Source organism: Erpetoichthys calabaricus, chromosome 6, assembly GCF_900747795.2.
Source record: "Erpetoichthys calabaricus chromosome 6, fErpCal1.3, whole genome shotgun sequence".
NCBI lineage: Eukaryota > Metazoa > Chordata > Cladistia > Polypteriformes > Polypteridae > Erpetoichthys > Erpetoichthys calabaricus.
Genome location: NC_041399.2, coordinates 72,401,525 through 72,416,881, shown reverse-complemented (window position 1 = coordinate 72,416,881; position 15,357 = coordinate 72,401,525). Strand labels below are relative to the sequence as shown.

The following is a 15,357-nucleotide window of genomic DNA, read 5'->3' as shown; positions in this document are numbered from 1 at the left end:
ACCTTTATGGGGAAACGTTTTGAATTCACTATAAAATATAATATCCCAAAAGGGCCAGATCAACATAACTGTGGAGCACTTGCACTGCTGCTGCAAGATTGTGTCAAGAATACCTTAGAATCTGTTTAATCAACGTGATAGAAGCTTATTTGTTCAGAAAGAAGCTCACTGTAGTAAAAAAAAACAGAATCTAAAAGAAACACACCATAGGAGGACCACCAGATTAGATGACAAAACATAATTTGGACTACGTAAATGTTTCTAGCAGTAACAAAGATGTGGGGCATTTCGTTAATCATTGGGAAAAATCACTGATGGACTAACAGCTTGCACTGGTGGGACCAAACAGTCTAGAATACTCCTCCAGCATGAGATACCCATCTTAGCTACATGTGAAAATGACCTCAACTGGCTCTTTTAAGTCTTGAAAAACAACTGTTTTATTGCAGTATATGTCTTTAGTTTTGATCTCTCCACCCTAACACTGAGACCCTGGACAGAAACCTCATTTGACCCCCTACACTTGTCCTCTCATTCTTTCCGGCACTACCAACAGCTCAAGACCAGAGATAAGGATGGTTAAGTAGACTAACCAGTCAATTTGAAGCTCTGTTCTAGACCTTAGCTCCCCATTGACAATCAAACTCTGTTACAAAGTACACTGAACTGTTGCTCTTACACCAATTCTTTGGTCAATCTCACAATCACCTATCCCCCAACTCATCAATAATACACTGAGGCACCTGACACAGCTGCTTACCTTTACTTACTGAGAACAAGCCACACTTTTCTGGAAGAACATCATGACCTTATAATTGGAGGTGGTAATTCCAGTTACATAACACTGCAGCCATTTAAGGCTTACACCAGAGATCAAAGGCTAATGAAGCCAAGAGGTAGGGCATCATCTACAGTGAGAAGAGGTGCGATCCGTGGGATTCCAGTCTAGATATTTAAAACTTTGGTTGCACCATGATATCTTCTTCACGAATATCATGATCAGAAGAGCAGACAACATGCTGTCTGTGGCGGAGTCTAATACCAGCATTAAATAGACACAGCTTATGTGCAAGCATGTAAACACAGTTCTTGCAATGCAAATATAGGGACTGAATGGCATAGAGGACCGGCAAAAAAATCATATACTGTTCAACTTCTATGGTGAACATGGTAATAAGATTACCAGCTCATGTAGGTAAGAATGGTAGATTCCAATGACCTCTCATACATCTGTGCAAGGAGAAAAAGTTTGTCTATTGTTCAAATGTCAGGACAAGATCCACATTTTTCAAGGTGCACCTGTGATTTAACTATTGGCAAAACCTTCATTCCTGTATTGCAACATACTGTAGGTTATCCCAGGGAGGCTGAGGAGTATGATATCATTGTAATCAGAGAATAACTTCTGTGCCTCACTTTTTAAAATGGTAACAAACATTCCAGTCCACTAGACCTAAAGCACTGTCCTCATATTCCATGAAAATGGATACACCTGACAAAATCCAATGTTTTCAGCATTTCAGGTCAGAACTGTTCCACCCAATGACCTTGCCAATTACTGTGCTTTTCAATTACGACAGCAGTTTTGGCAAGAAATAAAACCAGCCTTAACCAACATTTATGTCAGTGTCTGTTCTAAAGGAAAATGGGTCCACTAGTTTTAGGAGTTCCTAGAAGCGCTCCCTCCATCTCTTCATGATATTCCTAGTTGAGGGCAACAATTATTTTACCCTTTCTGGGTACAGTCTGAGCAATGTTCCACCTACCCTTAAACTAGGGCTTTGTGAAAGTCATTTTCATGGCCTCACCAAATGTCACCCACATGTGACCCTTCACTTCAGTCACTGCTGTAGTTACAGCCTTTTTGCCTGCCAGTACCTCAAATCCAAATTTAGAGAAACTCCCGCAGATCTCTTTCTCTTTCAGGTTTTCTTACGCCTGGTGTCTTCCAATGAGTCAATGAATTGCCAGAGTGACAGGCAACATAAAACGTTAGACGATAGACATGAATTGGTTGGATCTATTATTTTGGTTTTCGAGCAAACTGGATAAATGTTACTGGTTGCAACTATTTTTAATTCTGCAAATAATGCATTTACATGACCACAGAAAACTCTAAAAGACTGATTAAGCAAAAACCTCAACTAAAAGGAGAAATTTGCACTGTATTAAAACCTTGGCTGGAAGAAACACATTTAACATTCACAAATATCAAGAACTTTAACCTGAAACCACTGGTGAAGATGCAATCAAAATTTATTAGTGATTCTTCAGTTGTATTCATCTTTCCTGAAATAAAAAAACTTTTAAAGAATGAACAGGGATGGGAGGAAATGTATTACCTCCATTTTCTCTCTTCTAATTTTCTTTGTTAAAGTGTAGTTTTTATATGTTTAATTGGATTGGGCACTGAATACTTATTGATGAAATTTAAGCAATCTTTCATATATAGTCTGTCATATAATACAGAACTGGTGCTACGAGATGATTTCGATTATGATATCCATAATGGCTTTTTAAAAGCAAAGGAAAACCATTATGGGCATCAACCTAGTTGAGAAAAACAATGCTTGGTGCTCTCCTGTAACTACCTCACAAAATTTTCTGAATGTTGGCTTTAGTATGTGGAGCTATGTGATGATTTTGTTGAAAAGTAAAACCAAAGAAAAGTATTACATAAATGATTTCTGTATTTCTATTATTACAATATCCCTATTCATTCAGAAGGAACTGAGATGGGTGGCAGTGGTTTTCATTTACCCTAGTAAATGTTTCATTATTTTATTTTTAAAAGACTATTACCTGTCAAACCAAGTAATATTGTCACAACTACTTTTCCAGCAGTGGTTACGATATTGCCAATAATTTCTTTGAGTTTTGATGCCACTCCGGCTATACGACGTAGCACTTTCATCTTTGTGCTCTCCTCTTGCTCCTCAGTTTCCTCCAATTCATCATCCTCTATCTCACACACCTCCCCTGTTTCAAAATCTTCCTCAAACATCATCTCTTCCTCATTCTCCAGCTTCTCTTCATCCTGTAGAAGATAGAAAAAAATTACATACAACAAAAATGCAATTGAAAAACAATTCCACAATGTCCATGAAGTATTCTACTTATTTTCCTTTTTACTCTTCTCTGTTGCATTGCAGAAATTACCATTGATTGACAATGATTCTTTTTAAGAAAAATGCACAGTTGACCAAATAAACAATAGTAAAACTTTCCATTTTTCAATTTAGTGATGTGCTGATTTATCATTTAGACAAGTTTAAAAAGTGAGAGATGTTCCCTTTCTAAACTATCATACTTCTCTTATTATGAACATGAACAGATTCCAAAATCATAGCCAGTAAAATGTAAATTGTACCTACATGCATATTTTTAGCCAAAATAATGAAATTCAAATACCATATATATAAATCTATATTGTGGCCTCCCCAAGCTCCCCAAACTGACACTGACAGTCACAGGCACAGGTTTTACACAGCACACAAGTTTTTATCTTGTGTGAAACTCTTTCTTAATTATTCCTCACCAGAAAAGCATAGTCACGGTACAAAAGTCCAAAGCCTAGAATGAAGCGCACAGCAATAAAGCACTTTGCCTTCTTTTCTCTTTTCGTCTTCTTTCTCAATCTCTCTTACTCTGCCTCCTCCCTCCAGCAACAAGCTTTGACTTCTTTTTTCCCACTCAGATTCCTGGAACCTGCATTTCTTTGTACTTGTACAATGACAATAAAATTGAATCAAATCTAATAATAAAATGTACACATTATTCATTTTGAAGCCCTGATGCTTAATGGCTTAATTTGATTTTTTTAGGTATACAGGTGAAAACTGAGAATAGAGTAAAAGGAAAGCATTAATACAGTATTCTTTATTTTACTATATATTAAATTGATAAATTTACATGTCCTCACTTGCTATAAACTAAATTTATTTTAATTTCCATCCATTTTCCAACCCGCTGAATCCAAACACAGGGTCACAGGGGTCTGCTGGAGCCAATCCCAGCCAACACAGGGCACAAGGCAGGAACCAATCCCAGGCAGGGTGCCAACCCACCACAGGACACACACAAACACACCAAGCACACACTAGTGCCAATTTAGAATCGTGGGAGGAAACCCACACAGACACAGGGAGAACATGCAAACTCCACGCAGGGAGGACCCGGGAAGCGAACCCAGGTCCTCAGGTCTCCCAACTGTGAGGCAGCAGCGCTACCCACTCCACCACCGTGCCGCCCCCTTTATTTTAATTTTCTCTTTTTTATTGTTCAGCCTTATTTGCTTTGTGCTACAAATAAGTAGAATGTCTGTGGGGAAGAGTTAGGTTTCTTAGAGTTAAATACCCATTATGAGGCACTCTATTGAGCAAACACAATTGCAATACATATTCAGATATACAGTACAAACTGAACAGTACAATAATAAAAATCAAAAGGAAACAAATGCAAGAAATGAACACAGGGTAATGGGAATAAATCCATAATTATAAGACAGGATAAATACAACATTTAGAAGATCATGAATTAACTAAAGGAACACTTCACTACCTAATTGGTTTATTTTTGTGTATAATATTTCAAATGATGACAAATTAATCTAAGATCTTCTACCATTATTTTTCACCAGTTAGCAGTATAAAAATGAGTTAAATTCATTTGATTTTCTGCCAGTGTGAAAGGGAATTTTTTTTTGGTATCATTATCACTTGAATATTATGAAGTACATTTATCTCATTGCTATTGTTAGACAGACACAGCAGATTAAAAATCACATTCAGACAAACTCAGAAAAAAATACAAAAGTAAAAGCAAAACAATTGCGATTACAAAAAATGTGGAGTTTCCATCTATTCTAACATGGCCTTAGACAATCATAAAGTAATAGGACCCTTACCTTTCTGTTTTGGACCTTCTCTGGGCTATACATTCTAATAGAAAACGTTATTCTCTGTCTATCAGTGCACATAACTCAAACAATGTTGCCCAGATGCCCTCATATTCAAACAAAGAAGTTACTATCTTTGACTCACTATGAAGGTAAGATTATATTTACATTCTACGAATTACTGAATATATTACATGGTACATTTCTGTTGTACAGAAATGACCAGGTAGCAATTTGTTACATACATGTTTCACTAGTGATAAATCGACCATAGTGTTTGCATTTGGGTTAGGAAGATGGAAGGATAGATGAATGGATGGATATTTAACTTTCATGACCCAAACTTAATATTTATATTAAACAGAGGCTGTATAACTTTTGGAAAAAATATTCGATTTCTGCACCTAAGGGTTTTAAAAATAAAAATTCAGATGTTCAGGTCTGTTTTCTTTACCTGTACGTGGAATTGGATAGAAATGCTATGTACCTGGCTGATAAACTATAGGCTTGTTTTGGTGGAAATTAAAATGGATAATCATGTTACATTAATCTACTGTAATGCTCTCTTCTGTTTTTGTACTTTTTAAAATTGTCTTAAATGGTACAGAGGCACCCTATTTCTAAACACTGACTACTGTGAATCTTAAATCACAGTCTTTAGTTAAAAGTACATACTTTTTATGTGAATTTCCCCTTGGGGATTAATAAAGTATCTATCTATCTATCTATCTATCTATCTATCTATCTATCTATCTATCTATCTATCTATCTATCTATCTATCTATCTATCTATCTATCTATCTATCTATCTATCTACTTTTTCAAGGAATTTGAAAATTAGATAATTCAAGACTGCGGTGGGTTGGCACCCTGCCCAGGATTGTTTCCTGCCTTGTGCCCTGTGTTGGCTGGGATTGGCTCCAGCAGACCCCCGTGACCCTGTGTTCGGATTCAGCGGGTTGGAAAATGGATGGATGGATAATTCAAGAAAGGTGAACTAAATGGTTGACACACAGTTTATTATGTTTCAAAACATAAATTTGATGTTTAATAAATCCTACTTATTAAACTTCAGACTACAGTCACAAGCAAAATTTAAATGAAATAAACTAGCCTCACAAGTAGTGTATACAAGCATTTGGAATAATACTAATATTACAAGCCAGTGCCATTAGTCAGCTTCATGCTAACAGTTCCCAAGCAATGAGCTCAGTATTAAGATAATGAGCATACAGTTCTTCAGAACAGCTATCAAAGGATTTTTTATAAGAAATTAGTCATCAAACTACCATCTGGAATGCGTAATATGGTCTCTCACTTTCATAGCAGTTGCTAACAGCAAAAAAAATGTTTTCCAGATACATGAAAAAATATGTCTAAATATTTTACCAACCTTACATACTGTAACTATGATCAATGCCATTGAAAAAAATTGCATTGCTGGGGTAATGTTTATCCCCAGATAAATAAAACACTAGTCAAGACAGATAAATGTCTTGCCATTATATTTGCAAATACCAGTTAAAAGTAGAACAGTATATGATAAGTATTGATTATGTGATCCTTTAATTAGTAAACTGAATTTTAATGTGGTGATTCTGAAGTAAGGAAGTTTCAAGTAGAATTCAGTTTTCAGTGTGTTACTACACTTAATGCACTTTGGTTTAAATGTTCTATTTGGTGAAACCTTATATATATTGAAAACAATAAATAGTTCAGGTATGTAATTCCAGGAGCAGCTGAGACACTTTTCTTTGCATTATAAAACAAGGAGATAAATTGTTACCATGGATCCATTTCTGTGTAGTTTGGCATATGAAATGTCCTTCGGCAGTGTGTAATGTTTGTCACAGAAGAAATATTGCAACTACGATGTTGTTTTTTTCCTGAATCTGGTTAAAATGCGTGTATACAGCAAACTGAAACAAAAGGCAAGAGCCTCCAAACAGGAATAAGAAATCCAGAAAACCTGCAGCATGAAATGCACTAACATTTTCATCACATATACTCATATAAACAAAGATAAACATGCATTTCTGTGTGTGTACTGATAAAAAAGTCAAGTTATGACAGACTTAATTTTGCTCAAAAAGGACCATTTTCCTATGTTGCATTTGTACTTTGTTACATGCTGAAGGAAAACTTATTAGTAGTGCACTTATTAGTAGCAATAAGAGGTTCCAGATATTCAGGTGCTAGTTCAGTACTGATAGAAAAAACTCCATATTGACAGAAAAAAAATATCATGTTTACATTAACAATATTCTACCAACTAAATACAGCTGTGGCATATTTATTAATTCTTGTGCATCCTTTATTCTCAAAGATGGAAGACAGACGTGCTGAGGTAAGTAAGGTAGTTAGGCTCATACAGATTGCTCCAAAGAATGGTGACGTATGTATGTTGATTAGCACATGCAAGTAAAAATTTCATTGTGCTCTGTACATCTGTTTATAATGACATATAAATCCATCTTCCTAAGCTACTTATCCGGGCTAGGGTTGTGGGGCAGCTGGAACCCATTTCAGCAATCATTGACTGCAAAGCAGGAACAATATCTGGACAGGGTACCAAATCGTCACAGGATGAACACACCCAAACTAGGCACAATTTAGCAGTGCCAATTCACCTAATTTGCATGTCTTTGAACTGTGGGAAGAAACAAGGCCATCTGGAGGAAACTCATGCAGACACATGAAGAACATGCAAGTTCCATGCAGGGAGGACCCAGGACTTGAACCCTGGCCTCCTTACTGCAAGGTAGCAGTGGTACCACTGCACCACTGTGCCACACCTATTAATACTTTGATTGGTAAAGAATAAGGTCTCTGATACCCAGAATGGGTTTACAATACCTTTAAAGATCTTTGATCTAAGCAGGTATATAAATAAATGTATGTATATAGTCATGCATAATTTATTCTTCTCTGTTAGATTCTTGTTACTAAGTACTGTATACTGTATTTATTTACTAAACCAGAGCTTTTCAAACTAGGTGTCAAGATTTGTCTTGAGGCTATTCAGCAAGGTAATGTTCTAATTTTTACTTTATATTATTGTTTGGTGTTTTTTGGTCTCTGTACATTAGCAAAGCATGAAACACCTATAACTTATGTGCAACAGCTTTAAAGAAGCAGGTGAAAATCTGAATCCTCCATGCAAATGTGACATTTGAAAACACAGCCTTTCACAAAAACTGGATTTTCTACATGAACAAAGTGATGTAATCAATTAGAAAGTGTACAGGGAAAAGTTCGCACTGAGTTATTGGAACTGGCATGGACATAAAGAAAAGATAAAATTGTTTATGATAGCTCAAACATGTCAAACACTAATTAATTGTTTCTTCTTCTTTTTTTAACAGTCTTAAAAAACTCTCAAGGTATCTTATGTGGAAAGAAAACCAGAGAACAAAGAGAAACACATACAAAAAAGTAATTTGAAATCCTCAAACAAAGAAATTGGGCCCAATATTTGAATCTTGAATACTGGATCTTCAGTTCACATTGATAAATTTGGAAAACATATGTCACATGAATTAATAGGAAAATGATAAAAGTGAGATAGGAATGCAAAAAACAGTGGTAAAAATACAAATACTTCTAAATTTTGTATCAATAAAAACACAACTGCTAAATGTAGAATAAGAGAAAAAAAAAAAGAAGAAGGGAAAATGACCAGATAGTTAAACAAGTTCAATTACAGGTGAAATGACTCATTGATTGTGAAACTTGTTTAAACAAAATCCTGCTGCCATGGGATTTTTTGGAAGATTTAAAAGTGACTTCAAATGGTTTAACAATATTTTTTTATCAAATTTACGAAGATCTTAAAAGATTTAAAGTTTTCTTTGCAATTGAAGTTATCTTCAAATTATTTGGAGTTATGTTTATATATATTTAAGTTATCTTTAAATCTGATTTCATAACTTTGCCAAAAGCCTTTACTCCAGTTCAGGGTCACAGATCACTGAAACCCAGCCTTGAAGCCTGGGGAGCAAGACAGAAAACAGCCCAGAACAGGATTCCAGAATATTGCAAGGCTCATTAACTCACTCTCACACTTACACTGGACCAATCAGTTAGCATAACAGGTAAATCTTTTGAGATGTGGTATGAAAGCCAAAATCTTAATTCAGATATATTCAAGTAATAATTTAGTTTGCCATAAATGCCTTTACTCTTTAAAATCTATATTTAAAGTTAGCTATTTGCAATTTTCCACATAATTATTCTTGTCTGTGGTAGATAAGATTTTGTACAGTATGTCAGATATAAGACTGACTTATAAGTAAATAACTTAGATAGATAGATAGATAGATAGATAGATAGATAGATAGATAGATAGATAGATAGATAGATAGATAGATAGATAGATAGATAGATAGATACTTTATTAATCCCAAGGGGAAATTCACATACTCCAGCAGCACCTTACTGATACAAAAAACATTATTAAATTAAAGATTGACAATAATGCAGGTAAAAACAGACAATATCTTTGTATAATGTTAATGTTTACACCCCCGGGTGGAACTGAAGTGTCGCATAGTTTGGGGGAGGAACGATCTTCTCAGTCTGTCAGTGCAGCAGGACAGTGACAGCAGTCTGTCACTGAAGCTGCTCTTCTGTCTGGAGATGACACTGTTTAGTGGATGCAGTGGATTCTCCATAATTGACAGGAGCCTGCTGAGCACCCGTCGCTCTGCCACAGATGTCAAACTGTCAAGCTCTATGCCAACAACAGAGCCTGCCTTCCTCACCAGTTTGTCCAGGCGTGAGGCGTCTTTCCTCTTAATGCTGCCTACCCAGCAACCCACCGCATAGAAGAGGGCGCTCGCCACAACCGTCTGATAGAACATCTGTAGCATCTTATTGCAGATGTTGAAGGACGCCAGCCTTCTAAGGAAGTATAACCGGCTCTGTCCTTTCTTACACAGAGCATCAGTATTGGCAGTCCAGTCTAATTTATCATCCAGCTGCACTCCCAGGTATTTATAGGTCTGCACCATCTGCACAGTCACCTCTGATGATCACGGGGTCCATGAGGGGTCTGGGCCTCCTAAAATCTACCACCAGCTCCTTGGTTTTGCTGGTGTAGGTGGTTTGAGTTGCACCATTTAACAAAGTCATTGATTAGGTCCCTATACTCCTCCTCCTGCCCACTCCTGATGCAGCCCACGATAGCAGTGTCGTCAGCGAACTTTTGTTTAATTTAATTTAATCAACTTAATTTACTGCCCAATATTTGTTTTAGTGGAATAAGTAATAATGTTTGTTATCTACTGAAATGAGAGCAAAAAAAGTAAAATAGAAGCAAATGTCAGATGTAGTCAAAGATCAGAAATATTCAAAACTGTTTTTCATTTTATTTTGTGACACCGTAGTTTTGTTGTTCAGATACTAGGTCACCGTCTTTTATCAGAGGTCATGGACAATGTGTTTAGCAATTGGGCTTATTGTTATAAACAATATGGCAGTACCTATAAAAATAGACAAACAAAATGGTAACATGATGGTATTAGCAGAAAACACTGAAATACAGTAAATCAAACACTAAAATGCAGTAAATCAAATACTAATCTATTAATAAATTTCACTATAAAATATAAAAATGGTATAAAATGATCCTAACACGATCCTTGCATAGGTGATAAATCAAATGAATTTTTAATTAGAGCTGTGACTTTGACCAATTTAAATGTCTTTAGCAAGTAATTTAGTTATACAGTGGCACAACGGTTATCAATACTGCCTCAAAGCTCTAGGGACCTGAGCCTGAATGGCAGCCTTGTCACTCTCTGCATAATTATAAACTTCCTCCTTTCATCTCACAAATGTGCATGTTAGGTTAAGTAGTAACTGCAGATGGACCTAGATGTGTTTGTTTGCCTTGCCAAATTATATGAATGGTTATATTTATCTTGTAAAATGGTCCATAGTTTTAGAAACATGCAAAGCTTTTTTAAATTTTCTTCTTCATTTATTAAAGTTAAGTGTACTGTATAACCACAGAATGATTTTGAAGTATTCTTAACCTATCAAGTAAACGTTGCCCAAGTTCATTTAATCACCTTTGCATTCCCGATAACCCTAGGCAATTTCTTTAACATAGGCCTGTCTTATTTTTTAATAAGCCTCAATATTTCATCTGCTGGTCTTGACAGAATTATTGTTGTAATTCAATAAGGAAGGCAAAAACCCTGTTTTTTTTGTTTAAAATGGATAGAAGGCAAGCAACAGTAGACAAACACAAAGCCTATATTTTAAAAATATAATACATTGCAAGAGTATAAAATTAATTAATTTTTCTCACACTAGTGTGAATGAGTGGGACTGAAAGTGCCCCAAAAGTCCAAGAGTATAAGAGACACATTTGCTGCAATGACAGATCATCAGTATTTGAGATTCTTTTTGTACAATGCAATAAACAATCACTTTACCTTACACCATGCCAAATTAAATTTTCGCACTCTCATTCTTTTTTTTATTTTTTATCATCTGTCCCCAGTTCATGTAAAGGTGAATTCATGTAAGCTGAGGTTCTACTGTGCTAAAAAAATCACCTGATCTATTTTATTGTCCTAAATAAACCCATATAAAGCAATCATATGCTTGTCTTTGACAGATCCATTGTTTTAGTCTTCAGTTGAGGTAAACTTGTTCAGAACCAACAACAGTACTTTTTGTTTGCAAAAGAGGTGGAGTCTTGAGCATACCTGATGGATTCCATGCAACACTACTGGCTATGTGTACCACTTAAAGGTGCTGAATTGAATATATGAGACAGCAACATAGGACTGGATGGGCAGGATTCAGTACACATAAAAAAACTTACTTTATAATTCAAGATAAAAATGACAATAAATACCCTTCACAAAGAAAAGCTTATATCAAAACAACACCTAACTGACTTTGTACTTTTTTAAAGTTGCCTGTTGCCAAATGTAACTAGTACATTGACATTTTTAACTCATGTTTAATTCCCAACCTAAACATAAAAAAAAAATGTTGGGGATTCTAAAAATAAATTCAGCACTCATCAGTGCTTAAGAATGCATCAAACTGAAACCAGACGGAGAACATCGCTTACCTACAGTATAGGGGACATGACATGACAATCATTCATGGGTAATTTTTGTTTAGAGAAACTGGTAGGTCAGTATATCTATAGACAATGCAAAGAGCATGAAATAGGAATGACATTTCAGTAAAGCTTGGCATTAATGCTCCAGGGACTTAAAAAACATTGCAACCTATTATTTTATTTCAAAACAATTACATTAAAAATAATTATAATTATAAAAATAATTATAAAAAACATAATTTTAAAAGCAGTTATTTTAACAAATGATATTGCACATTGTAACTTTTTTCGAAAAATTCTGACTCTTCTGAGTAATATTATGTTGCTATTTTCCTATCTGTTCCAGAAACAGCCAGTTTTAATTTTATTAACTATCTGCTGCAGTGTTTTCCTGCTGTAAAACTCCACTAGATTTATGATTTTTTTTATATGTTAAGCTACAAAAATAACAGCAACCAATTTTTTAAATACTACCAGAGAAAGGTGGGAACTAGTATAATTATTAATAAAGTTAGAGCACAAATGTAAATTGTTACACAGATTATCAGTTCATTCTGAGGTTTTTAGGATTTTTCATGCAGTAGCAGCTGAATAAACAAAACAAAGACTTTTCAAATTTGTGTTAAAGCATCAAGGACACCAGTATTTTATTGAAATGTGCACATTCATTCTGTCTTTATGAAAAAAAGCTTCACTTTTTTCCAAAACTAATGGTGTTTCAGAACTGAACAAAAAGTGTGGTTTTAATTAGCATTGAGTCATGAAGGGGAAAAGCCTGCCAGATGCCAGGCTAACTTCCAACTCATTACCACTCTTAAATGGTTGCACACTTGGAGGGAACAAGTCTACAGACCATTTTTAATAAAGAACAGAAAATTTAAAGCACAATAACTTTGCTGGCGCAGAGCCCAGATGGCATGCTCTTGAGAGACAGCATAAACTAGGCACACAGCAAAGGTAAAAAAGGAGACCTAGTTATTCTAATGCCTCTGCCACTGAAAAAATAACACAATCTAATTCAGTCCAGATGTACAAGCTGAATGACAGAATATAACTGTGTTATTAATGGGAATTTTATAGTTAAGAGTAGGAAGTGCAAGTACTCTACCACATACAACCTTAGCAATGTAAATGTCCAATTATAAAACATTATTCAGGCTTAGAAACAGAATGCATTAAAGGAATCTTTGTAACATTTGGTAAGCCATAATTACAATTCATAAGCATTCTTTTATCTAAGCAAACTTTGTTATACTACATTTTATTAACGGATGCTTAGTTAATGATGCACAATCTGTCTGATTAAAGAAGAGGTTAAAACTAGAATTAAAAAGCCTGTAATACAGTATGTCTTGAATATGTGTGTTTAACCATAACCTCTGAGATGCCACTCATTTAAATTTATTTTATTTTTGAAACCCACAGATAGAAATATTTCACTGCATACCTTGTGATTTTAACACTGGAGCACTTAATTGGCAATCTATTAGTTTCTCAATTATTTCACTAACAAAAAAAGAAAAGAATTATTTTCACATTTATATGTGCCAAATTTGCCAACAGCTTCCACTTCCATTTTAAACAGCACATATTAAGTGTCAAACCCTTTTTTCACATGGCCAGAATATCAAATAACCTGAAAAAGAGCTAAACATTTACACACTTCCTTCCACCTTCCAAAGACCACCTGGGTAGTTTCCTTGTTTACACTGTTCTTGTTGTGCCAGTGAACGAAAAGATAACATAATAAATATCACACATGTTAATATTACCCTTTCACACAAATCTAGCAGCAGCACCAATTGTGTAATATATTAATTTTTATCGGTTTACAGGGTCATTATTTCTATATGAAAAGAATATAGTGAAATTATTACTTGCATGTGCTAATCAACTATGGATAATATGTATTTTATATATTGGTAAAACTGTTTTGTCCAAACAGACACCAGACTGCTGAACAGAAAGTACTCTAATATGGAGACATTTTAATAGAATTTATCGATTTCTCTCTAATTTACTATTGGATATTGTGAAACCACACCCAAATAATGGATAGTATAACAACTATTTGTTACATGTGGAGACATTCCATATTTATAAACTGAACACTTGTAATCCTAGTGAACTTAATGAGATTAATAACCTTGGTTGTTTTCTTCCCATAACTTGACCTGCCACCATCCCGCTTGCACCTGTCTGTTTAGTTGATGTCGTGTCTGTCTCTGTGTATTACATTTTTCGATATTTTCTTTTTATTCTTCTTTAGTATTTAACTGTTTTTGCATCATTTTAACATTTTAATTGCAATTAAATTTCATATACATAGATACATAAATGTGGGCAAGCATTAATGTTCTTGTTGTGTGGGGGTAATTAAACTTACTATTCCTTGTTGATAATCCTTTTACTGTACAGTATATCTGATACCATCTAACTATTTCTGTTCTTTGCCCAGAAAACACTGGAGTTCTTAGATACCATACAAAACCAATTTCTGTTAAATATACATATTCCTTAAATGTGTTGTATTGGAGAGGACACCAAGCCTTAGACTCACAAGAATACTAAGGAGATCAACCTGAAGAGTTCCACTCTTTAGATCTGGTGCTGGAGGGCTGCAATAGTGAAAATTTTGCTAATTACTAGCCAAGTACTGCTGTTAATAGAACTGTTTAGATGAACTTCCTTCCTAAGCTTCTATTTCAGTTTCACTACTGGATGGTAAATATACTGTACATACTGTAAAGACCTGGAAATGAGCACAATATGATGAATTTACACCAGCCTGGTCAGCAATGAAAATTAAATCTTGCTGCACTTCTTTATATGCACTGTTTTGTGCCACTGTAAATACTAATTTCCGTCAATATACCAATAATTCAGTTATCCAACAATCATTTAGAATATGAAACCAATGTAAGACGCATTTCAAGGTAGAGAAACTTTTATCTTTTGCTCCTCTGCATGATAATGAGCTTTTTCAACATTCTGAAACCTACTCAGTATTTAATCTTTGAAGATAAGAGAAATGCAAATAGATAATATATTTGCATCTTATGAGCAATTAATGTTCAAATTTAACTTGCCAGAATCACTATTTCACTATTTTAAAATAATACATTTTGTTAGAAAAAAACCTGCAGAATTTTCCGGATCCAAGGGTACACTGAGAAAAGGACCTTTCAATTAACATCTCAGAAAAGAAGTGGAAGTCAGCCACACACAGAATTCACTCTAACTCTCTGCACAATCCCACTCAATAATTATCTATTATATATATATATATATATATATATATATATATAAGAAGAAAATCCAACTTGCAACAGATGCAATCTAGCTCTAGCTTCACTAAGCCACATGTTCCGTG

The 15,357-nt window shown here is 34.8% G+C and overlaps 1 protein-coding gene across 1 annotated transcript in view; it reads right to left on the bottom strand.

Moving 5' to 3' along the window:
- LOC114653397 (piezo-type mechanosensitive ion channel component 2) overlaps nucleotides 1-15,357 on the bottom strand; it is a 558,353-nt gene that overhangs the window by 168,720 nt on the left and 374,276 nt on the right. The window contains exon 6 of the mRNA XM_051928878.1: nucleotides 2,803-3,037. Within this exon, the coding sequence (XP_051784838.1) occupies nucleotides 2,803-3,037 (235 nt within the window). The remainder of the gene's footprint in view (nucleotides 1-2,802; nucleotides 3,038-15,357) is intronic.